This window comes from Mus caroli, unplaced genomic scaffold (assembly GCF_978045245.1).
Source record: "Mus caroli unplaced genomic scaffold, Mus_caroli_1 scaffold_7, whole genome shotgun sequence".
In the NCBI taxonomy this organism is placed as follows: Eukaryota; Metazoa; Chordata; class Mammalia; order Rodentia; family Muridae; genus Mus; species Mus caroli.
In genome coordinates this window covers 62175339-62202801 of record NW_028227262.1, presented here as the reverse complement: position 1 = coordinate 62202801, position 27463 = coordinate 62175339, and the positions used below count along the sequence as shown (strand labels likewise).

General features: G+C 46.5%; 1 protein-coding gene across 1 annotated transcript in view; it reads right to left on the bottom strand.

Moving 5' to 3' along the window:
• Positions 1-13380: 13380 nt before the first annotated feature.
• The window catches only part of Antxr1 (ANTXR cell adhesion molecule 1), a 200969-nt gene continuing 186886 nt past the window's right edge, over positions 13381-27463 (bottom strand). The window contains exon 18 of the mRNA XM_085840381.1: positions 13381-16866. Within this exon, the coding sequence (XP_085696507.1) occupies positions 16606-16866 (261 nt within the window). The 3' untranslated portion in view covers positions 13381-16605. The remainder of the gene's footprint in view (positions 16867-27463) is intronic.

The window sequence follows — 27463 nt, the reverse complement described above, 5'->3', positions numbered from 1 at the left end:
TCAACCCCAGGGTCATCCCCAGGGTCATCCCTGGCTACACCGAGAGTTAAGGACGCATGGACTACAGAACAAATGAAGGAAAAAAACAAACAAACAAAGCCCAGAACCAAACAACTTTTTTTTGCTTTTAAATATTTTAAAGATTTTTAAAAAATGAATTATGAATATATGAGTGTTTCTCTGTGTATGTCTGTGTATGTGAATGCAGTACGTGCAGCAGCCAGAAGGGGGCGTGTGAGTGTCCTGGAGCTGCAGTTGCCGTGCTTGTGAGCTATCTGACATGGGTGCCGGCCTCGGAACTCTGGTCCTCCACAAGAGCACTACCCAGTGCCTTTAACCACTGAGCTCTTTCTCCAGCCCTGTTATGAAACGTTTTCAACAACCAACCAATGACCATGATAACTGACACTCCAGTGTGAAACCACTTCTGCATCAGATTTTTCTCAAGAATGAAATATCACCAGGCACAGCTGAGGTTCCTCCGTCTTACTCAGGGTTTCTATTGCTTGTGATGGAACACCGTTACCAAAAGCAAGCTGTGTGGGCGGGCGTTCATTTGACTTGTATTTCCACATCACTGTCCATCTGAGAAGGAAGTCAGGACAGGAACTCACACAGGGAAGGAACCTGGAAGCAGGAGCTGACGCAGAGGCCATGGAGGGATGCTGCTTACTGGCTTGCTCAGCCCGCCTTCCTATAGATTTCAAGCCCACCTGCCCAGGAAGGGCACCACTTCCCATGAGTTGGGCCCTCCAACCCCAGTCACTAATTAAGAAAAGGATTTACAGACTTGACCACAACCTGATCTTATGGAGGCATTTTCTTAAGAGAGGTTCCCTGCTCGCAGATTTTAGTTAGTGTCAAGTTGACATAAAGCTGCTACCCAGCACAGGCTCTGAACCCTGTTCCCGAGGTCTCTTTCTCTAAGATTTGCCACTGTTTAAAGTTGCATTGTTTTCTACGTAGTTGCCAACATTTCTTTGTCTGTGTGTTGTGTTTGTGTGTGTACATTGTATATGTGTGTATAGTGTGTGTGTGTGCCCATGGGCATGGAGGCCAGAGGTCAATGGTAGGTGTCTTCCGTGGTTGCTCTGCAGCAGTTCTTAACCTGTCATGACCTATTCGGGAAGTCAAATGGCCCTTTCACAGGGGTTGCCCAAGACCATCAGAAAACACAGATATTTACATTATGATTCATAACAGTAGCAAAATTACAGTTAGGAAGTAGCAAGGAGATAATTTTATGGTTGGAGGTCACCACAACATGAAGAACTATATTGAAGGGTCGCAATGTTAGGCTGGGGTTCCAGATCTGGGCTAGCACATCTTCATGTTGACATCAGGGCTGGGGTTCTGAACTTGGGACCTCCTTCTTAGGTGGCAAGCACTGTACTTCCCTGAGCCATCTTTCCAGCTCCAAGTGTTGGGCTGCATCCCCAAAACAGCACATAGGTTATTTTTCATGTTTTCAAATATTGAATAAAGAGCAGTAAACTTTGTGTTTATTCCTGGTCTCTACCCCGGTGATGCGGGTGTTGTCTTCAGCTTGTGCTGAGCCATCAGTCTCTGTCAGCGCTGACAGGAAGGTCACAGGCTCTGGGAAGCTCTGTGTCTCAGGGTTCTCTCTGTCTGCCTGAGTCACTGCTTCTTAGTTCTGAGCGTGGTATGTTCAGGTCCGTTTCCTCACTTCCGTGGATAATATTGCAGGATTTATTATTGGAAGTTGTCTTCGTCAAGAATCATTCCTGCCAAACCAATTTGTGTAATGGATAAACTGTGAGCAAGATTTTCCACAGAGCAGGGGTGGGGCGGGTGGAGGGGGATGGAGCACACAGCTGTATTGCAAGTTCCATAGGACTGCAGAAGATGGGGTCTCGCCCGCCATAGCTTGCCACACTCCCAAACTTCTTTCTACTCTTTCTTCTTAACAAACCTGCTCCCATTTGGCACACACACACACACACACACACAACCCAAAACCAAAAACCAAAAACAAAACAAACCAAAAAAACCAAAAAACCCTCTCCTGGTATTGAACCCAACAGGAAGTGGAATGTTTGGGTTTTGTGGAAGGCTAGCTCTCATGTTTTGCCTGATATTTTCTGTGAGTCAAGGACTATGAAGTAAGAACCTACAGCCATCTTCCTCAGCAATGAGCTTCTAGCATAGCCATGATGTCCAGTCTTTCTCCCTCATCTCTCTTCCTTGACTCTTGCGCTGTTTCTTTCCTCTTCTCTTCTCTTCTCTTCTCTTCTCTTCTCTTCTCTTCTCTTCTCTTCTCTTCTCTTCTCTTTCTTTTCTTTCTCTGATTTTGGCTTGTTTTTGTGACATGGTCTCACTATGCAGCTCTGACTGCCCTGGAATTCACTCAGTAGACCAGGCTGACCCTCAAACTCACAGAGATTACTCTCCTGCCTCTGCTTCCCAACTGCTGCGATTAAAGGCCACCACTGCCCAGCTAAATTCTTCCTTTTTCTTTCTTTCTTTTTTTTTTATGGTCAAGAAAACCTTAGTTAGATCAACTAAGAAACATAGATATCTCAGGAGCAAAAAGATACACCATAGAAGATGCCACAGAGACATTAACGATCACGAGGGCATTAAGGATAATTATATACCAACACACTGGATAACCAATTCTGACTTGCAATGTATCAAAATGCAATGTGAGGAGAAAGATCTTAACCTGCCAATGACTGTGCAAGAAGAGATGAAATCAGTGATGATGATGTCTTTCATCAGTGAGATCCAAAGGATCAGATGGATCCACTGACCAGATCTCCTAAACCCTCACAAAACAATAGCAGCTGTGTGAATCTCTCTTGAGCGGCTCATGCTCAACTCTGGTGTGCACGACTCTTTCCCTGAGTGCTTCTCCCTGGGTTAGCGCCCTTGCTTGAACTGCTGTTCCAACAGCTTCTTAGTAAACTCCCAACAGGGCTCAACCCTGACCCAGGGACCTGGCTTCTGCTGTATGTAGGGAGGTCTCTGCCACATGGAGCTGATCCATTCTTGGGTTTATCTGGGTGGCTCTGAGCCTTCAAGGACCTTCTGAGGACAGCATCGTTTACATTTGCAAATTGTTACAATCTTCAAATGTCCTTTTCAAACACGTTGTCCAGAATTGTAGGATGCCTGGGATTTTTTTTTTTTTTTTTTTTGTCAACGATTGAAACATCTCTGCCCTGGGAGCACCTTCATCGATGGTCACTTGGTGTGCATGTGACTACTAGTGTAACCTAAGGGCTGAATTTAAAGTGTACCTATTTAAATTAGAATAGACACAGGTGGCTAGTGGGGGTGTCTTGGATAACACTGGTCTGAAGGCGTGTTACCAGTGTCTGCTGCCAGAATTTCCAGCCTGACATCAGATTAGTTCACATTAAACTCTCTGCTCTTTTGTTCCAAGCACAAAGTAGATATTGCGATGGGAACAGCCTGGATCATTGCTCGCTCCAGGCAGTGTTACATGGGGACTGCTCTTCCTGAATCTTCTGCTGGTCTGCTGCCTGTAGTCAGCAAGGCTGTTTGATTCTGTAGGTGTTGAGTACCAGTATAGTTGGCACAGCTGTCTATACCCCATTGTTGCCCCAGGCTCCCACCTTCCTTACTTGGCCCACACCTTAAACCCTCGGCTTTTTCTATTCTAATTCTTTAACTCAGCTGCCCTGGGCAAGCCACACACATGGCTGCTCCACTCTTTCCCCATCCTGTTAGTATCTGCATCTCTGTAGCCACAGTCACATCCATACCCATGTCTACAGCTCTGAGAACATATGTGGACCCCTCATATAGGCGTATTCTCCGCCCTGACTCCACAACAGAGGTAAAAACAATAAAATCACTATGAATGCAGTGCTATTATTGAATCTATAGACCTGGCATCTATAGACTGGCGTACGCCTCGCCAACTGCTCCATTTTGCTCCTCAGAGTGTCATAGAGTACCCTCCTCTTTCCCACCCCAGCACTTAGGATTTTGACTGTGAGTTTGGAATCACAGGCTGCTGTTCTTAGCAAGTCGGAGTTTTGATGAGGACAGTGTTCATACGTGGAGAAAGTGTTATGCTGGGTGGTTTCTCGTTGACTTGACACAGACAGAACCTCAAAGAAATGCCTCTATAGGATTGGGCTGCAGTCAGGCCTGGAGGGCATTTCCTTAATTAGTGATAGATAGGGGAGGGTCCAGCCCATCGTGGGTGGTGTTGTCCTTGGGCTGGTGGCCTTGGATTCTATAGGAAAGCAGGCTGAGCAAGCCACGACAAGCAAGCAGCACCCTGCTATGGCCTCTGCATCAGCTCCTGCCTCCTAGTTCCTGCCCTGCTTAAGTTCCTGTCCTGACTCCCTCTGGTGATGAACAGTGATGTAGATCCAGGAGCCTAACAAACCCTCTCCTCCCTGAGTTGCTTTGGTCATGGTGTTTCGTCACAGCAATAGGAACCCTAGACAATGAACGAATGGGGTGGTATGGGACACAGTCAAGACAACGAGAAAATTCTTTACGGGTTCAGTTGAAACGCACACTGCCCTGATGCTGCTGTTTAACCACTTCTCAAGTCATTCAGCTTCTGCCATATTTTCTCAATGTCTGTCTGTCTGTCTGTCTGTCTGTCTGTCTGCCTTTGCCTTCTCCTCTCCTCCCTCAGCTCAGAGGTTCTGAGTGAAGCCATGCTTTGTCTAGCGTGTGGAATAACATCGCACTCAAAGGCTTCACTCAAAGTATAAATTGGTACAGAATCTGGAAAAAAATAGTCAACATTGGCTGATGCTGAAGCGTGTGCATCTTATGACCTTGCAATTCGATTCTTCGGAACACCCGCAGCCGCTGGGTTGTGTAATGTGGTAGCTGTGGGCCACAGGTGGTGCTTGACTGTGAAGTGCATCTAGCCAGCACTGAGACCCTGTAAACATAAAGCACCCGGCAGGCTTTGAAGATTTAATAGAAAATAATTAAACGACCACTTTTAAATTTATTTCAAAAATATTGATTATGTACTGAAATGATAAAACTTTAGGCACATTGACTCAAAACAATTTTACTATGGTTTTAGCTTTTCGAACGTTGGTTGGTTTGTAATTCAAGTTAGGTTGTTCGTAATGAACAACAAAGGGAGAGATGGGCAGCACACACACAGGGGACCTCGCTGATGCAGGGGAGTTCCAGAGCTGGGAGTCTTTCGGAACATTCCGAGATTGAGGCAAGGGGGAGGTCTTTGCGCCACTCTACCGGCTAGGCTGTGGTTTGTCTGACTTACTGCAAGGGAGTGTGACTAAGGAGCTCCCTGTGGCAGGAACTCAGCCAGGAGCCATTCACTAGTGGTGATAGTCCCAGCAGCTTGGCCACAAGGTTCTGGCCTTGTAGAGGGGTTCCGAGCAGAGAGCAGCCTTTGGTGTCACGATGTCAGAGCAGAGTATTCTATCTCGCTGGTTCTAATTTGTCTCATTTCCTGGGAACTCACATGAGCTGTAACTAACTGGTGGACTGCATTAAGCTGTTGTTACCATAGCTGATACTGAGGCTGAGGTGGATCCTGGTCACCTCCATCTTCTGCTAGCTTGTCACTTTCAGCCAGCATCCCTGACTTGTCTGGATAGCAGCCAGATGGACCAATCCGATCCTTATCCCTGTAGGGTCTGAGGTTGGATGGCCTTTCTCGTCCATTTGCTATAAACCTGGAGCTCCGAGGAACTGGGATGGGTCCCATGAGCCCCCCCCCCCCCCCCGTGTTGAACCTGCTCCACTATTTCCTGGTACTTGGTAGCAGTACCCCACAGGCGCTCCAGTGTTTGGACTTAGGATTTACCACAGCCTTTCCAGGTTCTCAGGCTTTTCTCCGACCCCAGAGCTCTACTTTTGGGTTCCCTGGCTCTGAAACTCTGTCTGTCATACTATGATGTCTTCAGACTGGTGGATTTTTTTTGGTCACCATAGATGTCATGTAAGCAGAGACCTTAATAAAGCCCCTGACCTATATAGATATCTCTCTATAGATGCAGATATGCATGCACATGGCCTCTGTCCTTCTGGAGAATTCTAGGATGCAGGGCTGAGGGTTGGGAGAGGGGAAGAGGGTTTAATAGGTGAATCATTTGGGTGCTTAGGATAATGTCTCTATTCCATCTGCCACTGTGTGGCTCCTGGCGGATGCATATACACAACAGAACACTGGTGTTCCACAGAACTGTAGAAAGCAGGGCAGACTCTAACTGTGGACATTAGTATCTAGTAAGGCATCAAAAGCAAGTTTGGGATAACAGACACACCAGGCTCATGGAGCTGTTAACAGCAGGGCCAGTTGAGGCAAGGTCAGGCACCGCTCTCTCTGTTTTCTTAATCTTCTGTATATCAGCAAATGTTCAGAACTAAGTTTAGTTAATTAAAAGAGAAACAGAGAGCAAGTGAGCATTAATGTCCACAAGCAGTCACATGACTGAACCTAACAGCAGCTGAAGAGAGAGTCCTTTCTGGCAGGTGTGGCCAACCTGCTTGTGTGCACATGAACATGCTCGTCGGTGCAGCAGCTGGACTCCTGACTGAGGCAGACATGCTGCGTGCTCCACCCGTTATGGGATAGCAGAGACCTGGTCCCGTGACAGGATGCTAAGTAAACAAATGAGGTAAAAATAGAGCTGGCTCTTCTAATGAAGGCTGGCATTCCCTGCTGCTGTCCTACCCTGCGTTCCTTGCATCTGTTTTTTTCTTTCCAAGTGAAAAGCAGAAAGGGACTTTGCCCCAGTTGACACGGAGTGTATGTATGTATACATTGAGAAGTGACCCAGAGAGGACAGAGTGAATGAGCTGTCAGAAGGACCCATCAAGTACCACCTAGGGAGAGCCCACACTTGGGAATACTTGAATATTTGTTTGAAGGGCATGGGGAAGTAGAACTGAACTGAGATCTTAATTACTGCTTCTGCGTGTGTGCTCTCTCCCTCTCCTCTCCCCACACCCCTATCCCTTCCCCCTTGCTTCCCCACTCTCTGTGCATCCACAGTTGTGTATCTGTGTGTAGAGAGCACAGGTTATAGGTGTCTTCCCTGGTCACTCTCCACCTTATTTAAAAAAAAAATCACACTATTACTTAAAGGTGTGTGGGTGTGCACGGCACAGCCTCTGTGCAAAAGCTGGAGGATAACCGCTTTCTTTCAGGAGTCATTTTGTTTCCTCCACTCTGTGAGTCCCAGGGATTGAACTCAGTCTGGGTTGGTGGCAAGTGCCTTCACACTGAACAACGTCACTGACTCACCCATGTTATCTTTGAGACAACGTCTCTTATTGATCCCACATTCATCAGTTCAGCTAACCAGGCTGGCTGTGACCTTTGACCTCCACTTCTCCAGATCCTGGATTAAATCCCGGGTCCAGATTTTATGTGGGGGCTGGGAATTCTAACTCAGGCTCCATGCTTACGTGAGAAGTACTTTCTGGCTGCTTGTTTGCTTTTATGTTTGTTTTTTCTTGAGACAGAGTCTCACTATGTTGCCCTGGCTAGCCAGAACCAGGAACTTGCAGAGATTCCCCTGCCTCTGCTGAGACCAAAAGCAAATGCCACCATACCTGGTTACCTAAGTTCCTGAAAGGAAATCCTATCCAAGACGTAGTTTTCATAGCTATTGATAGTTTTCTTGAATGCTTGGAAATGAGATTCCTTGGAAACGAGGTTCCTTGTTTACATTTATCTGCACAACCGACATTGGTTGACTGTAACTCTGTGACCCGCAGTGTGTGTATGGATTATTGGTGACTGGGATGCACTGATGGTCTACACCTGAGGGACACAGAGCAGCAGCAGGACTCTGCCTCCTCTGAAATCCCATTTTCAGCCACAAACAGGGCCGTTCCTCTCTACCCTTTTCTTGCTCAGCCTGCCTGTTTGGCAAGATGGCGAGACCCTGCATCAACAGGCTGGTTGGCCAATGGACACAGTTATTGTTAATGAGAAGAAAACTCCTTTTGCAGTAGAGTGAAAACATCTGGAATTTCCCATACAACAGAGATGGTGGCCCCACTTTATCTCTAATCCCCATGGGATCATAGCACGGACCCAGACGGAAACAGCCCTAGTTGTGGCTGAGAATAGCTCCTTGGACCAACGCATGTCTGGAGGGAAGAAGACAATCCAGGGGTCAGGATTAGGAAGAATTGTTTGAAGTGGGAAAGAAATCTTGCTGGAGAGATAACTGTGACTTGTACCATTCCTCTGCAAGGAGATTTCTCCATTGGATGCCTGGGATCCATAGACTTTGCAGTCACTGGGAACCTGGGAATGGAGCCCAGTGGAGCCCGGGCAGAAGCCAGTCTCCAGACAATGGATCCTGGAATGGTTTTGTTTTTGGAACACTCAGGATTTGCCTAAAATCCTACATGATAGCATGGCTGGAAAGATAAGACATCATTGATTTCAGTCTCTTCTCTTCTCTTCTCTTCTCTTCTCTTCTCTTCTCTTCTCTTCTCTTCTCTTCTCTTCTCTTCTCTTCTCTTCTCTTCTCCTCTTCTCTCTCCCTCTCCCTCTCCCTCTCCCTCTCCCTCTCCCTCTCCCTCTCCCTCTCCCTCTCCCTCTCCCTCTCCCTCTCCCTCTCCCTCTCCCTCTCCCTCTCCCTCTCCTCTTCTTCTCTTCTCTCCCTCTCCTCTCCTCTTCTTCTCTTCTCTCCCTCTCCCCTTTCTTTCTCTCTCTCTCTCTCTCTCTCTTTCTTTCTCTCTCTCTCTCTCTCTCTCTCTTTCTCCCTTCCCTTCCCTTCCCTTCCCTTCCCTTCCCTTCCCTTCCCTTCCCTTCCCTTCCCTTCCCTTCCCTTCCCTTCCCTTCCCTTCCCTTCCCTTCCCTTCCCTTCCCTTCCCTTCCCTTCCCTTCCCTTCCCTTCCTTCTCTCTCTCTCTCTCTCTCTCTCCCCCTCTCTCTCTTTCTTTCTTTCAAGATTTTATTTCTAGGACATCTTTGTCTGATACGTGCCTGCAAGTGTGTATGTGTGTGATATATGCACTTGCCCAAGGATTCCAGGAGAGTGCATCTAATCCCCTGGCAATGAAGTTCATGAGCTGCCTGGCATGGGTTTTTGGGAACAAAGCTCTGGTCCTCTGCAAGAGCAGGAAGCCACCACACTAGTCCACAATCTTACGGAATTTATTGGTATCCTGCAAGCAAAACAAAGACTAAAGCTAGGCAAAAAGCCACAAACTGTGAACCCTGCAGAGGTGAGTGTCTCCTACAGAGAGGCGTGCCAATATGCTTGTATCTAAAAGACTGTGAAGTGGGGAGACCGGGCTGTGGTTCTCTCAGGGTGGTGAATGGTTTGGGGTAGGCTGAAGCCTGGGTGGCTGACAGGTCCTTCATCTTAGAACTTTTATGAAGAAATCATGCTTTTTGCATTTGTGATATACACAGCTAAGAGGTCCCATGCTTTAAAAATCTCTTGCAAAAATGCAAATGGTTTCATGAGGGAAAAGGCCTTTCACGAGTCCCTCCCACTTTAATGTTTGAAGTTAATTCCCCTCTGAGGATGTGTTGGAAGTCCTGACTGCGTAGCTGATTGGACACCTTTCAAAAGAGCTTCTCCCCTGGCTGGCAAAGTTCTGTGGACTGCTGCCACCACTTTACCAGAACACCACGCAGTGGTACTTGAAACAGATGAAAAAGATGTTGCAATTTTGACTTCCAAATATTAAAATAACATGTCCTACCAAGCAGAGAAGACAACACCTCTAATTCCACGGCTACCGGAGTTCTGAGGGAGCAGGCGAGCTGGACGATCACGAGGTCTGGAAGCACAAAGTTCCTTAGATGTGGTTAGTTTGGGCGTGAGCGGGGTGGTGCCAATGCCTATGGAGCAATCGTCAAAATTAAACCCAAGTACTTCATGTACACCAGCCCTGCCTGGCACACGGGGTGGCTTGAGTGATAAATGGCCCTCACAGGGCCATGTGTTTGAATACTTGGTGTCCAGCTGGTGGTACTGTTTGGGGAGTTTTAGAACTTCCAGTTTTGCTGGAGGAAGTATAACCTTGGGGGCCAGCTTTGAGGTTTTGTAGCCTGGCCCTACTTCCAGTTCCCACTGTTTACTGCCTGTGTATAGATGCATCCGGGCTAGCCTCACAATACTGCCACCATGCCTTCCCCACGTGATAGACGGCATGGCCTATGGAACTGTGAGCCTAAAGAACCCCTTCTCCCCAGGGTGACTTTTTTGTCTGGGTATTCTATCACGGCAACAGAAAATATAATATATATTTTATATTATAATGTATATATTATAGTATTCTATTTTTTAATACCTGAGTATGAATATTTCAAAAGGCAGTGTGCTGACCTTTTTTTTTTTTTTTAAATCAATTTGACACAAGCTATAGGGACTCTCAGCTGAGAACATGCTTTCATAGATATGTCTGTAGGCAAGTCTGTGGGGCATTTGCTTGATTAATGATTGACTGGGAGGGCTCAGGCACAGGGTACAAGAGCCACCCCTCAGCAGGTGGTTCTGGACAGTATAAGAAAGCACTATGATGAAGGGACATTTAGTAAACCAGTAAAAATCATACACACACACCAATCCCATGGCCTCTGTTTCAGTTCCTGCTTCTAGGTTCCTGCCCTGACTTCCTCTGATAGGGAAGTGTAAAGTGAGACAGACCCTTTCCTCCTCAAGTTGCTTTCGGTCAGGGTGTTTCATCACAGCAAGTTAAACCTTAAGCAAGACGGATTTAACTGAAGGCAGAAGACGGGACTTAGTGGCGAGCACCCAAGGAACTCAAGCTCCTGTCCACAGTCAGCAGCGGGCCTACCGATGACATCTCTGCATACTCAGCCCAGTGCACTGTGACACTCCTCAGAGCACTGGAAGTGATTTCAGGAGATAGTTGACAAGCCATGCAAGTAGAATGCAAACATCTTAAGTTCTTTCTACCATATAGAAAACATTTTTCCATTTAAGAACGAGCTGTTCTCCTGTCTTTATGTGTATGTGTGTATATGAGCATGTGAGTGCAGTGCTTTCAGAGGCCAGAAGAGGGCGCTGGATCCCACTAGAGGTGGAGTCACAGGGTCTCCTGAGGTGGGTGCGGGGTACAGAACTCAGATGCTCTGGAAGAGCAGCAGGGGCTCTTAACTGCTGACCATCCCTCCAGCTCCATTTTCCCAATATAAGACAATTGCAGTCAATGGTGGTGTAAGGAGTGAGGGAGGATTCCAGCTTTTCTGTTTTCCTTTTAAATTCCTGTTAATTATCTCAGATTGTGTATTAAGGATGCAACTTAAAAATGTGTACATACTCAAAGTATACATCCTTAAAGTGAATATTAATGAAAAACTGGAATAAATGTTGGCCCGATTGTGTTAACAGATCTTGTTATTATGCTTAAGATGAATCTAGTCCTAATGATGTCTTATGAAGTAAACCAGAGAACTTGTAAGAGCCTGTTTCCCTAAATGCAAGCAGCTGCACGGGGAGGTTAGGAGGGAAAGCTCTGGGACCACAAGGAGACACCATAAAAACAGTGACATATTCTGCAATAGACTGAGATCTCCACAGTGATTCCTGGACAGCAGCTCTCAGAGAAGAACCCATTTCCCTTCTGCCTCAGCAACCAGAACAGTCTTCACTGGTTATATGTGGGACCGTGAAAGGCAGTCTGTTTTGGCTGAGCGAGGCTTGCTCTGGAAACCCAGTAGAAAAGTTTACAAGGGACAGAACAGTGAGCCACGTTCCCAGAGATAGGTGCCTGACACCACAGAGCCCCCAACTCCATAAATCTGTGATTATCAGTCAGGCAGACAAAGCTTCAAGCTCCTGGCATTCTAGCAAGACTCCATCCTTACAGTTACCTGACAATAGCCAGGTATGCTCCTTCCCACAGCTACCCAGAAACTGCAGGATAGCCCAGCTCACTATAAAAGGGGCTGCTTGGCCCCTCCTCTCTCTCTTAAGCTCTTACCTTTCTTACTCTCATCTCTAGCTCTCCTTTTCCCCCTTCCTTCCCCCTTCTCTTTATGTGGCCATGGCCAGCCTCTCTCTTTTACCTTTTCTCTTTCTCTTTGGCCTTTTAACAATAAAGCTCTAAAACCATATATTGTCTCTGCTCATCAAAGGCCCGCTGTGCTTGAACAATGGAATAGGTTTTCCCCTAAAGAGCCGCATCTAACCACCATCAGAAAGCCTCTCTGTGCTCTAGATCTGTGTGGGAACCACCCAGTGCCCCCTATGCCCCTGTCCACTCCTCTCTATGACCAAGCCGCCCCAGAGCCTCCACTTTGTTCTCAGTTCTCTCATGACGTACAGTGGCGTCTGGGACGTCCGAGACTGAGAACCTGTTATCTCTGGCTTCTGTGAGGCCCAGAGACCTTGGACTGCCCCCTGTCCACCATGGACTGGGTCCATGGCTTCACACAGTCAGACACTCACTGGAGGCCACGTGGAGAGCAGTCCTTCTGCCCAGAGTTCTCTCCCACCCCCTTTATTCCCCCATACCCGCTGCCTGACAGCTATATTCATTACTTTCCTTGGGAGGGAAGGACCTGGCAGGAGCTGCTTCAGGGAGAGCAGGCTCTCTTGTCTCAGTCATAGAGGGAGCAGCATCACAGAAGGAGGGTGTGGCTGAGTGAACCCATGGAGGCCACAACTTCTTACATGGTGTACCCGCAGCTTTAACCCTCAATCCTGCCCAGTGACTCTTCTCTGCCATCCAGGTCCCACCCCCTGAGGGTCTGGTAGCCCCTCAAAACTTTGGAGTATCAGGTGTTCAAATGCAGAAACGTGTGTGTGTGTGTGTGTGTGTGTGTGTGTGTGTGTGTGTTTCAGACTCAAATTCTAACACAGTACTTTTTTGCTCATTTGCGATAGGAGCTGACTATATAGTCCAGGGTAGCCATTAACTAGCAACATTCCTCCTCTTTCTGCCTCAGTTAATTTTTTTTTTTGGTCCGCATTTTCGTTTCTTTGGGTTCTATTTTTCACTTACCAAGAATGCTTTTTTAAAATTTGAAAATTATTACTAGAAATGAGGACCACTTTAACTCTTAGAGCTAAAGATGGTAGTACAGATTTTAATGGGTAGAAGATATTTGAAAAAATGTATATTTCAGTGTACAGAATGATGGCTATTTTGTTTAAAACTTTTTAACATTTATTTTGTGTCTCTGTGTGCATGTACGTGGATACTTGTGTCCTTTAGTGTACACGGGGAGGCAAGAGGGCAGCTTTCAGGAGTGGGTTTTCTCCTTCCACCATGTGGGTCCCCTGGATTGAGCTCAGGCTGTCAGGCTTGGAAGCAAGCCCCTTTGCCAGCTGAGCCGTCTCACTGGCCCGCTAGCTCTGTTTTTATGATCCTCAGTAAGTACTTGAAACACGTGCACATTATTTTTATGGCAGGTATAGAAATAACAAGTAACAAGCACTGATTTTAGGTGTTTATTATTATTATTTTTTAAAAAAGCAACTTCCAGGGTATACCATTGTACAGGTTCAGTCCAGTCTCCTACAGCACAGTGTGGTGATGACAAGTCTTTTATAACAATAACTCAGAGACGCTGAACATCCATAACTAAATTACCATAGAAAAAGAGAAGAGTTTAATGTTATGTGTATTCAGAAATCATATTCTAATTCCTTTAAATCATTTCTCCAAGCGTGATAACTCAGCTGAACTCAGATAACTAAAAAAAAACCCTTTCCATCCTCCTGGTGAGTAAGATCAGGTTTTGCATAGCTTGCAAATGAATTCCACCCACTTTACACAGCATGAATTCCCTTTGCGCCTGAACTGTTGGTCGTTATCTCATAATTATTCCTTGATGGATTTTCCACCATCACATTGTGTGCAATGGCAGGCGAGGATCATTTCTGCTCTTCCTTGGGGTTCCAGAGAGACCTCTGTCCCAGGCTGGAGAGCCAAGACTTTTCCACTTCTTTATGGTAGCTTTGTCCCTGATGCTGGGGACAGACAGCTCTTATGTCTCCCTAAAGTGTGGGGCAAGCTCCAGGCAGGACCTGTTTGCGAGCTGGCTGTCACAGCAGAAGGACCGCAGTTCCCAGCAAGGCTGTCATCGGCGTTATGTAAAGGAGGGTCTCGTCACCCAGGAACTATTTGTACATTGTAAAAGCAGTATGGTCATGGGAGATCAACAAGCACAGCTTGGTAGGGTAACCTGCCATGAAATCACTGGCTTTAATAATTTACTACAATTGTTCTTTTTATTCACACTGATAGGACATGCTTCCATCTGTCACGTGGAATATGAATATATACAACAAAATTTGGCTTATATAAAAAAAAAATCCTCCGTAAGAACAATAACAAGGGGTCAAACAAATAACACATGCAGTTTGCTAATTACAACCACCATCTCCTGTTGCTTACAGGGAATGACACAGAACTGATGGGCTTTGTAAACCACGTCAAAGTTCTTCCTGCTGTAGTCACCTACTATGAAAGGTAGTAACCTTGACAGTTTCTAGAAACTTCTAGCCATAATTCTGAATGACCAGGGAAGACATTCCATAAATTCTAAGGTCAAACCTTGCAAATTCGTCAGCATTCATTTTTCCTCAGACACTTCACCACAGCCCCTTGGGACACTGCACAAGGCCTGCTCTCGGAGTCTACTGCCTTCCCCGAAGCCCATGCTTGTTGAACAGCAACGCCAGCATCTTGGTTCATACTTTCTTATGGCTGCACAAATCCTGCAGCTGTAATGTGGGGTGGCCCGTTTTGTACTGCCAGCAGTCAAAACAGTTGCCATGGGCTCATAGTCTGCATGCTCTGAGCCTGGGGAGCCCATTCTCCTTAGAATGGTTTTCTGGGGCCCAGCAATGTCATCTCAGGTGGCTGAGACATTCTGGCACCTGTTTAACAAGGACTATACTAAACAAGCCTTGTTCTAATATAGGGGTACAGTGAGGGTGAGGGAGATCTTTTTCATAATTCCTGAAAAGCAGGGAGTGGTGGCCACAGGGAGAAGAGTGGGGTCTGGGGTACACTTGGGAAAGTGTTACTTTGGTGTCAGCACCATAGGTCTTGGACTTGGGCGTTCTTTCAGGTCGATTTTCCCCAGATAATAACGTTTATGCTGGTGGTTCCCCCATTCTCCTCTGCTTTTCTTTCTAAGGTAGGGATTACAAGCAGTGTTTATCTCTCTCAATTCTAACTGATGACCAACAGGCCATAAGAGATGTGAAGTACTGTGGGAAAGTATAATTGGATTAAATTGAGAACTAGTGCTGAGATTGATTAATAATGTCTGCCTTGGGAACAAGGATTGGTGTCTATGGAGTGCATGACACCTGGATGCCTCTGTTCTAAACAAGCTGAAAGAATGAGGCTAACTTGAGTTCTTGAAGGATCTTTGGAGATTACAGCCCAAAACATACATAAAAACTTATGCCCATTTTATATCTTTTGTTCCAGGAAAATGTTTAGAGGTTTAGGAGCCTAAAACAGGAATTTTGGGGCCTGTGGAAAACTGAGGAAGGAAGTATCATTTTGTACACTGCCTTTGACAATGACCTCTGTTTTCATGATTGGGTGACAGTGTCCAGAGTCTACATGAGGTTAAAGGGCTCACTGACCAAGCAGCTTCAGAATAATGTAGAGGAGTGACATGGGGATTGTGGGCAGAGCTTTTCTATTACACACTGGATGTATTTCTCCTTGTTTCATAACTGGTAATACTTGTGAGCAGGTTGAAAGGCCAAGGAGAGATATACTGTACATACAATGGCCGGAGTAAAACAACTAGGAATGGTTTTCTTGCCAAGTCAGGACTACTGTCTCTTAGCTGGATGTAGAAATCTCTGGGGTCCTGGGTATTTGAAGATGAAGAACCTTGTGATTTCATGGGGAAGGCTCTGTGTGATCAGCTCTGATCTATGCCACAGTCAACCTTGATGTTTAAGGTGAATCCTTAGCAGGTTGCCTTTGACAATGACAAGGCTTGTTGGTTTAGAAACTGTGCCTGGCTAAAGCCAGCCATTTCTAGATGTAAGAGCTGGATACTCCCATCAACGCTTCTCCATCAGTGCTGAGCACTGACGTCCTCTAACTTCTAAGCATGGCAACACCTTTCCCCTTCCCTCATCACTGGGAAACCAGGAAGTTTGGGAAAGAGAATAGAGCATATGTTCTTTATAAGGCAACCTGCAGATCCCAGTTGGAGACCTATTTGATGCATACTAGGGACACTGCACATTTTCAGAGTTGCTGGGTGGTACCAGGGGTAGAGATGGCCTGGTTCCCAGTCCAAGAGTCAAGAGTCAAGTCAGTGAGGTCGCATTCAGAATCTCAGCCAGGTGTTTCTTATCCAATGCTGCATTCCATTCTTGAAAGTCACTTTCTTCCTGGTCTCCATGGGACATAATCTGGCTGAGAGCACTGTGGCAATGTGGCCATCTCCGGAACCTTCCTCTAGAGGTGAGGGGTCACAGGCTATAATGTGACTGTCATTGTCTCATTGTCTGTCTTCAGGCAGTTCAAAAATGCCCATTTTGTCCTGCCCATCACGACTTGCTTTTAAATCGTGCAAACATCAGCCACCACTCACCACATAGGCTGGGCAGATCTTTCTTTCAGCAGAGAAGCCTCCTGCTGGAGTTGCTCAGGCAGCCCAGAGCTCGGACTTTGGGTTCTAGACAGAAGGCCTTGGAGGAGGTCGGGAGGGGGGTGGTGCCCTGTTAGGGGGTGGGGCCTGAGGAGGAGGGGGGAGAGTGGATGGTGGGGAAGGAATGGGAGGAGTGGGGGCACTGGGGGCTGGGGGAGGGCAGTGGGGAGCAGGGGGTGGGGGTGTGTAGATAGGAGCGGGAGGTGGGGAGCTGGGGTGGTAGGTATTGTTCAGGGGATACTTGGCTGGCTGACTGTTCTTCACTCTGGTGAAGTTGATACAGCGTCCCTGGAAGAGAATCAGAGGAGGACCATGAACCAATGTCTTAAGGAAGAACAAGTGCTGAGCATGGTGGCCTTTGAGAGACAAGAGACACATTGACAACATGCTGCTGATGACCTAGTGACCTGATGTCACATTAGTCACTGGTCTCTGAATCCATGTCCTTTCTTGGGCTGGCTGGGTCTCAGAATTGTTAAAATCCATTTCCCTTACAGTCTCTCACTGTCTTGGGTGGGGATAGAGGGAAGTGGGCCGATGCTAACCTAGCTGTAACATTATGAAGGGTGTCCCATTTACTTTTAGCCTTGCCAGTAGGGTGTGGCCACCATTCCCTTGCCTGGGGGAAGAAACTAGTGTTGAGAAACAAGTCCTTTCCCCAGGCCCTGCACAGCAGACAGCTTTTGGGCTGGTCACAGGCATCTCTTTATACCTCTTGTAAGAAATTCCACCAGAGACATTTCATTGCTAAGCAGGTATATTTTTGAATTTGGTTTTTTCTGTGTGTGGCTTCCTAGGGACTTAGCAGGACAATACTGAGAGACCCCTCTGCCCTCTCCACAAACAGGTTCTGGAGCCAGCCTGAGGTAGCCCCACCTCCTGCTGAGCCCTCTCTGTCTTCTTTTACCAGGCACCAGGCCCCACACTTGCCCTGTGGCAAAGTCTCTTGTGCATGTCACCAGCTGTTAGAACTCTCATCATGCTTCCATTTGAGCTCCTCCCAGGTCCCATACCAGGCCACCCCTGTGTGCTCCCAGCTTCCAGGCCCATGAAGCATCTGTGGCTGCCTCTACCATGTGTCACAGAATCATCTTCCCTCCTAGGAAGGCCGCGTGGGGTCACCTCAGAGTATGCCTTTCTTTGCTCCTCCTGCTCATTTCCCTACTGCTGGGATAGAGCACTGCCTGGCAACCATCCTCCCATTTTCCCACCCAGAGCTTCCAGGCTGTGGCCAACTTTAGGGCTGAACACTTGCAAACATAGTTCCCCGGGGCCAGGTGGCTCTTTTATAGTTGAGTGAAATTTCCCTGGTGACAGTTTTTGGTGACACTATATCACGGTTTTTCCTTCATGATGTTATGGCTGTCTGTGATAAAGTCCCACAGTGACAACTCAGAATTGGGATTTACGGAGCCACCTACTCTGCTTCCTTTCCTAGACACCCAATGCTCACTAAGAGCTTTGGGGGCCTTGGTTCTTTAAAGATTAAGGGAGATTCTGGGCTGCTGGAGCTGAGGTCTCACTGAGTCTCACTGCCTTTAGATCTTAGCGTTGCTCTGGGCCAATCAGTCCAGAAGAACACATGCTCACTGTATGAAGTGGAACGCACTCTTTCCACTGGCCATTCTTCTGTCCACTGGCTTATGAGCTCCTGGCCCTCAACCAATGTCTGCCCAGAGCCCACACCGGGAGTCCAAACCTCTGACGTGGACTGGGGATCTTGAGAACACTGGCTATTTACAGGCACTGTGACAGTCCTCTCATCAATTGTAGGGAAGAAGGGTCTAGAATAGTGTCTGGGAAACAGGTAAATTTAGAGCTGCCCTCTGCTGACGGAGAAACAGACCTGGGAGGCAGAGGTGGCCTTGCCTATGGTAGATATACAACATAGGTAGCATCAGGTTCGACTCCAGCTTTGGTGCTGAGTGAGTTGCACAGCATGTGTGACTTCCATAATGAAATTGGTAAATGAAATAAATGAAGCATGGGCGTGGCCTCAGAGCCCCTCCTGCAATGCAGCATGGGAGGTGATGGGCATGGCCTCAGAGTCCCTCCCGCAATGCAGCATGGGAGGTGATGGAAGCAGCCTCGGAGCCCCTCCTGCCTTCTTGTTGCAACTTGATCGCAGTCTCTTATCTCTTACGGAACCTCTCACAGTGCATTGCACACGCAGCTGACAGATGATGCATTTGTACTTATCTTGCTGAGAAAAGGTGCAGATTCAGCAGAAATGCACCCTGGGGCAATTTACTGTAAGACTTGCTCTTCAAAAGAGAGGTGTGGCTCCAGAGTGTTCTAAAAACCTGGGCCAGAGGCGCCAGCATAAATATGAGGGTGTGTAATTGGCCTAAAGATTACTTTACAGGACATTTTATTCCCGTTTTCACTCTTATTTTTTACTCGTGAGGGGATAATAGAAAGGCCAGATGTCGCTGGTGGTGTACATGCCAGCAGATCTCCAGTGTTTGGTTAAAAAAGTTGCTATGGCGACCAGAGCTTTCTCTCATGATATTGGCCCCTTGCAACTCCGTTTAATTCTCTGCAACACTGTTTCTGGGTGGTTTGAGTCACGTCCAAGGCTGGCTTTGACCTTAGTTTACCTTGCCTTTGTCATTAACAAAGTAAGAATGCCATTTTTTTCCACATATGCTCTGATAGAATTTTATTTTACTTTTTAAGTTTATTTGTGTGTATGGGTATTTTGCCTGCACATATGTCTGGGTAGCATGTGTGTGCCTAGGAGTTAGAAGAAGTCATCAGATCTCCTCGAACTGAAGTTACAGATGGGTGTGAGCTACCCTATGGGCCCTGGGAATTGAACTTCTGTAGAGGACCTGGTGAACCACTGGGCCACGTCTTTACCCCCTTAGGTAGAACTTTTTATAAGACCTGGGGATATACTGAGTTGTACAGCACTTGCTTAGCATACATGAGATCATGGTTCAATCCTCAGTAACACACACACACACACACAAACACACACACACACATACACACACACACACACACAAACACATTCACAATCTTCATCTGTGGAACATCCATGAGCACTTCAAAACTCTATGAGTTAGGTATTATTACCTCCATTGTAGAGAAATGAAAGGGAGGGTTCAGGCCTATTAAAATAATTTGTTCAAAAACCACACAGGCAGTGACAGGTTGGGTGGGAATAAAGCTTAGTTCTTCATGGCTCAGGAACACATTCTTTTTCCTATTATCCTGGATATGAATGATAAGTGCAAAAATATCCCTGAAGGACCAATAGTTAGCTTTACACAGTGTATCACTTGGCCACAAGCTATTAACAGATGTGTGAGATTGTTCCAGAATGTAAATCTGCCTGCTGAGTTCACTCTGTAGTGCAAAGTCCTCCAGTGGCTCTATTTACAATAAAACCCATAGCCCATGATGACATGAGACCCTGTGATGTGCTCTTTGCTCTACCTGCAGGATGTATAGACTGTCCCATGTCTGTGGGACATGTCTGTGACACTTTCCAATGATACAAACAGCATAGTACGTGGTTCTCTTCTCAAGTATTTCCCAGGCAGCCTTAGGGTCTGCCCCTGAGGTCAGGGCTCCTACTAAGATCTCAAGGTCTAAGTTGTCACTTGACAGATAATCTTTGTATAGTTGTTCAGGGAAATCTTTAAAAGCTCACATAGTCCTCCTAAATTTAACTGTTCAGAAGTAGACATCATTAAGTCACCATGGGCTCTATGGAGGCTTCCAGTTCTTGGGGAGGCACGGTGAGGATGCTGTGTGCTCTTTGGTCTCACCCCACCTCTCCTAGTAGGGCTGTCCTTGATCTTGCTATGTGGCCAAGGATGGCTGTGTTTCTATTCCCAAGTGCTGGGGTTACAAGCAGGCACAGCCACACTTAGTATTTATGTCATGCAGGGGATGGAATTCAGGGCTTAATTGATTGTTGTAAAGGAAACTGTTCCCCCAACAAATCCCTTTGCCTAATTCCATGGTTGGGATTCGAGGTCTTTTTGACAACACTCAGGTTTATTCCTTGAACTGTAGAGAGTGTGGAGACAGGGGGTTGGTAGTGTGGGATTGTGCTCTGCCAGGGGCAGGGCTCTTGCTTTGTTTTGTCCCTAACCACTCTTGCTGGGAAACCTGGGGCAAGTTACCACCTCTGAAGCCATCACTGCCTTCATCTTCTGCACTGGCTAGATGTGTCTGGGGGTCCTTTAGCCCCGAGCTCTGATTCCATCAGATCTGGGTGGCTGTGGAACCCTAGGCCTGCAGTTTAATTGGATTCTTTTGGTCAGCCAGTTTGCACATCTTTTTATGTTGCTTAGTTTGGCTAGCTCTGATCCCTTGCAATGCATATCTTCCAGCTGTTCCTTAGGTCTCTGGACCATGAGTAAACTGGAAAATTGCAGCATTGGAAGCTCCACCTTTTGTTCTTAGGTTACCCAGGTGAGGATTCAAGCTGGCCCCTGAGTTTCTGAGTTTGAGCTTGTGGGATGCTGGGGAGATGTGAGAAGAGCTTTGGGGTGATTGTGTGCGAAGAATGTGCCAGGGGTGAGCTCATGATTGCTGAGTGTTAGGAAACATCTGGGTATCAGGCATGCTCAGCAGAGATGGAGCTGGCCTTTGGAGATGGTTAAACATATGCCATAGCCCCACAAATTAAACCAAATAGTTTCCTATGAACAGAGGTCATTCAAGGAAATTGGATTTCACAGAGAGAATACTAAAGCAATCACGGAAAGAGAGTAACATACAAGCCAAGTTTTCTCTACAAATACCTTTTCCTCTGACCTAGTTTTCCCATGCACTGTCTTGTTGGGAGGGCTGTAGGTATTTCTCAAGTTACAATAGGATTAATCTTCCAAAGTTTGTTTGGAGTTGGCTGTTTGGGATGGTGGTTAGGAAAATTGATCTTGGAAAGAATGTCTGGTTCTCAGGCTAGACCATAAAACTCTTTGGCTCACTGCTGTCCGCTGATGTAACTGATGAAGTTGGCACTCTAGTGCTGCATTAGGACATGGACTTCAGAGCAGCATCTTCCCATGCATGCCTTTCTCCACTCTGAGTCACTGCATCCTTTCCGAAGCAGTTGCATTGTCTGTCAATCACTAGGGGCCTCAGCCAGTACTGGGCAAGCATCAGGGCCTTGCCCTCAAGAAGATACAGTCTAGAGGTGGAGACAGAATTAATGACTCAGAACAGCTGGACCCTAGTGGACCCTAGTGATCTGTGATGGTGCCATCATTGACTGGACCAGAGCCAGGCATCTAACCTGAGCTGGGTCAGTAGGATTCCCTCTCCTGAGAATCAGAATGTCCAAATAGGGGTAGGCAGGCAGGCAGAACCAACCCTAGAAGTGAAAACTGGGGTGGGAGGCACCATCTTCTGTGTGTCGGAGAGAAACAGAAGAGGACATTTAAAGCCCTCAGATTCTCACTACTGCACATCTAAAACAGGAGTCAAGTAGTTCAAAGGTTCCCTGGCCCTGCCTTCCCATTAACATTACAGGTTTACATATAAAATGTCCATACATATGTATGTACACACATATGTAACAGTATATAAGTGTATATGTAGTAAGTGTACACACACATTCAGTGTTCTTTCTGCTTTTGACTTTCACTGTCTCCCACCTACAGGATACCCAAGCTCTTAGCTCAAGCTGTTGGCCGGCTCCTGGAAATCTCTTTGGCCTACTGTACTGGCTAGTTTTGTGTCAACTTGACACAGCTGGAGTTATCACAGAGAAAGGAGCTTCAGTTGAGGAAATGCCTCCATGAGATCCAACTGTAAGGCATTTCCTCAATTAGTGATCAAGGGGGAAAGGCCCCTTGTGGGTGGGACCATCTCTGGGCTGGTAGTCTTGGGTTCTATAAGAGAGCAGGCTGAGCAAGCCAGGGGAAGCAAGCCAGTAAAGAACATCCCTCCATGGCCTCTGCATCAGCTCCTGCTTCCTGCCCTGCTTAAGTTCCAGTCATGACTTCCTTGGTGATGAAGAGCAGTATGGAAGTGTAAGCCAAATAAGCCCTTTCCTTCCCAACTTGCTTCTTGGTCATGATGTTTGTGCAGGAATAGAAACCCTGACTAAGACACCTACCTCACTTTCTTTTCTGTCTTTGAACCCTACACTTTAATGTTGATCCATCATTTCAAAAGAAGACACCACGCTCTGGCTTTTCTTGTGACAGCACTCACATCCTAGGCCCAGTTCCATGACAGAGATAAACAGGTACTGCGTGAACCCAGGGCAAGAGAAAGCGTGCTGTCAGGGTGAACAGCAGGCGTTCATCCAGCCTCCTTCCCTCCAACCTCAGGCTCGGCTTGTCTGTAATACATTTCCTCTCCTAGCCTGCTCTTTATGTGCTGTCCGGGAAAAGGATCCAAGGTCAACTCTCTTGGTTATTTAATTCATTCTGCTGACACACAAGCTGGCGTGCTCTCTGTAATCGTGTCTTTTGATGCCAAAACCAGGGGTAAGATGAAAGCGTGGAGGAAATATTTGGAAACATGAGGGAGCTGGAGAAGCGAAGGGAAGGGTGGAAACAAAATGGCCTATCTTTAGTGGGACACACGCTTTGTCAGTAATTATTACTAAGATGTGATTTATTTAATATACGGCTCCCTTTCATCTGATTTGTTGAAAACTAGGAAAATACGTGAAGTGGAAGAGGAAAAAGAGGAAGGGAGAAGAAACAGGTAACAGGACTCAAAAACCTCTGTGCTTTTCTTTCTTAGAAATCACAGACACCCATGCAGTGCATGGATTTACAATGGTCAAATCAGGCTGTATAAAAATTAAATAACATGCCATGGGTACCCCTCCCTTTATTCTGCCTCTTGTACCCAGGACCTTGTACTTGCTTGGCAAAGGCTCTACCATTGAACCCTGCCTGGCTCTTCAGGTCCCTGCTATTTTTCTTGTTTTACTATTTGAAACTTTCATAGATGTCTACCATAAACTCTATCTGCCCCCTACTCCCTTCCTCCACACCTCTCCATCCCTCTTCACAATGGCTCTCCTTTCTTGCTTTAGGTGCCTCTGTCATCCACTGAGTCCCATTAGAGCTGCCCATATGCATATGGCTATGGGTTATCCACGGGTACAAGGGTAATGGTCACCTCTAAAAAGGAGCGAGTCTCCCTTCCTTGGAATCCCATAGCTCCACAGCTGTGGGTGTGGCTCTGGAGCCCCACCCACATGCTTGGATTTCTAACTGACCATACGTAGGTCCCGCACTTCCTTCATGTTTTTAACCTTCACAGAAGCATGAGATGTAGTTATTAAGTTCCTTACTGTGAGGTAGTAGGAATCCAGCTCTCTCTGCTATAAATAATAGGATTGCTTCCATTTACCCACTGGTCATTCGAGGCCGAGTCATTGAGTTAGTTAATGCAGCTAAGCACAGTGATCGATCATATTGTCAACTTTTCTTCTAGAAAAATGGATGACAACTTTTAGTCGCAATACTATTTTATGATGATTTCAATCACAGTTGACACGAGGGGAAGGTTTCCAGTGTAACGGTCTAAGGGAGTGGGGTCCTTTCTGCGGTGGTTGTTTTATTCCATGCGAGGTTAGGTTTCTGTCCACACCCTTAGTTCCTGGCCTGTTCACAGGCTCTGCTCACTTCTCTACTGGGCTATTCCCTTAAAAATTTGTTTAATAACCCACTGGGTCCAGTATATTTTTTTAATAAGCCACTGAGTCCAGTTGGTGGTGCCCACATGTGCATGGGCATAGGACTAGCCACTGGAGCCTGGTTACCCTAGCAAAGCTGACGACAAGGACTCTTCCCCCAGTGGAGCCACCTACACCAGCAGTGCCAAGCTGGGGCATAGGCCGAGGTCCCCTTTCCACCTGTACTAGGACACTGGCGGCCTGATCGCATGCAGGCAACCACAGCTGCTGGGAGTTCATGAAAAGTATCTTCAAGTCTCAGTTTTCTGAGTCCAAAAATCTAAAAACTGATTTTTAATATAAAACAAGAGAATCATATTTTTAGTCACATTAAATACTTTTCTATTCAGTTGATAATTTTAAAAAATAATGTTTAGCTGGGCGGTGGTGGCATACGCCTTTAATCCCAGCACTTAGGAGGCAGAGGCAGGCGGATTTCTGAGTTTGAGGCCAGCCTGGTCTACAGAGTGAGTTACAGGACAGCCAGGGCTACACAGAGAAACCCTGTCTCGAAAAACCAAAAAAATCAAAACAATACAAACAAACAAAAAAAATACCAAAAAAACAAAAGAAGTAATGTTTAAAAATTTAAAAGAATATTTTTGAGATGACCCAAGATCCTGTTTTTATGTATTTTGGTCTACTAGTATAAGATACTTTATAATTTTTAATCAAAATTATCTACATATGTTGAAATAAACTAAAAGTTTTAGAATCATATCATTAATCTTTGGTGTGTGTGTGTGTAGTCTAGTGGTCAAACTTAGGTATTGCTCCTCGGGTGCCATCCCCTCTTATTGATTGATTGATTGATTGATTCATTGATTGAGACAGTGTCTCTCTGTCCTGGCCTGCCCAAGGATCTGCTTGTTCTACCGCATCACACTGGGCCACGCCCACAGATCCCACTGCCAGGCCACCCCCACGCATAGCTGTTCCTGCCTTTCTATGTGCACCCTACTGACTGAACTCATAGCTTCTGAAATCTGTTCTGAAACTGAATAAGTTCCAGAAGCTCAAGCTAGGCCTAGGGTCTCAGTTTCCCCCCCTGCTTCCTGTGGTCAAGATGTAGAACTCTCTATAGGGGAATGCCAGGACCAGGAAGTAGGAGTGGGTGGGTTGGTGAGCAGGGGGAGGGAGGAGAGGGTAGGGGGTTTTCGGAGGGGAAACCAGGAAAGGGGATAACATTTGAAATGTAAGATGCAAAATTCTCAAGCTCCTTCTCCTTTCTGCTCATTGTCATGTTTCCCACCATGACAATAATAGACTAAACCTCTGAACTGTAAGCCAGCCGCACTTAAATGTTTTTCTTTGTAACAGTTGCCCTGGTCATGGTGTCTCTTCACAGCAATAGAAACCCTAACTCACACAGCGTGTGAATACAGGTACCTGAGGAGGCCAGTGGCACTGGTTGGACAGTGTTGTCGTCTACACAGGAACTCTATGGTAAGAGATGGGAGTGCCCTTTCTCTTCACAGGATGCTGTCCCCACCGACTGTTTTGATGTGATGATCCACCACTGAAGCTCACATTTCCAAAGAACTCACATAAGGCCCTGGCTCAGCTCCACAGGTCTTGCTTCGTTCTCTCTAGTTTACGCTTTACTAACCAGTCCTTTGTGTCTGCTCTCTGTGGGTTAATCGTATATTCTTCCCTGAGTTTGAGCTCATCTGTGTTAACGTTTCCCTCAACCAGCAATGGAGGACTTACATATCAAGGCTCTGATATCTGCAAAGCACACAGGCTTTCTCTGTGGTGTTCCATTGCCACCACTTTCTAGATGCCTGCTACCCACAGCTTCGATTTCTTTGCAGGTCCAGTGGTCATTTGTAAGTGGTTAAGAACCTGGAAAAATTTTCTACAAAGAGGAGTTTGTTCCCTCATCACTGACTTTCAGCTTTGTGCACAAGTGCGTTAATCGTATGTGTGCGTGTATGTGTGTGTGTCATGGTGGGAAAATGTGGCTTATAAAAATTATTTTTTCCCAGTTTTTGTGTGACTTATGATAGTCAATTTTAATAAATTTAAAAAAACCCCACAGACTCTCTACTTGTGGGGTGCTGGCGAATGATTGTCTGTTGTAAAGCCTCTCTATCTCTGTCAGCTTCATTTTTTGAAGCCCAAGGGTGGTACAGGCTCAGTAACTTTCTCCCTCAATATTTTACACAATTATGCTTGCTCCAATTTAACTCCATTGCTCTAATCACTGGGCCACCCAGGAGCAGCAGGGAGGGGCCACTCTCAGAGCCAACTGGGCAGAGAATCCTTTTCACTCTTTGTGGTAACAGTTTGTCTGAGAAGATGCTACCCTCAGCTTTTCCTTCCTCCATCCTGCCACCCTCTCAAGGCTGATGCCACCTGCATCTCTCTTCCTCAAACCAGAGGCTTTAGCAGTGTGGAATAACTGCATACGGTGGAAGTGGTATGCTGGCCCGAGTCTAATGCTGAAGGTCTGGAAGTTTCTGTTTCCTAGTTCAGCATCTAAAGTTTCAGCTTTGACTCTGGGATATTCTACTTCAGGGAGCCATGATACAGAGAGAGAGAGAGAGAGAGAGAGAGAGAGAGAGAGAGAGAGAGAGAGAGAGAGAGAGAGAGAGAGAGAGAGAGAGAGAGAGAGAGAGGAGAGAGAGAGAGAAGAGACAGAGAGAGAGAGAGAGGAGAGAGAGAGAAAAGGAGAGAAGAGAAGAGAAGAGAAGAGAAGAGAAGAGAAGAGAAGAGAAGAGAAGAGAAGAGAAGGGAGAGAGGAGGGAGAGGGAGAGAGTCAGAGAGAGAGAGAAAAAGTGAAGGAACTTGTGGAATTCCTAGTCCAGGTAGCTCTGGGAACTTCAGAGCCAGGCACCATCTGGCCACCACTGTTTCACAAGAAATCTCAGATGAAGGGTATTGAATGGGGAGAATATCAAACCAGAGAGTGCAGAGAAAAAAAAAAAAAACAAACAACCCAGTGAGCTGCAGTTAGGTTAGTACCTTCTAGAACAGCTTATCCTGGAACAACACTCATATCTGCATAGCAGGTGCAGTCACCGCCCGGGGGAGGGGGCTGTCAAGAGCGACTATTGGTTTCTCCTTTCCTTTGGAGTCTGAACTCAACACTTCTCAAGGTAACAGCTTCCTGACTGGGTAGGACTTTACACTTCAGACCCTTGAGAGAAAGGTAAGATTGTCAAATGGCAGAAATGATGGTAACCAGGAGGCCCAATTCCTATGGTACAGAACATACAA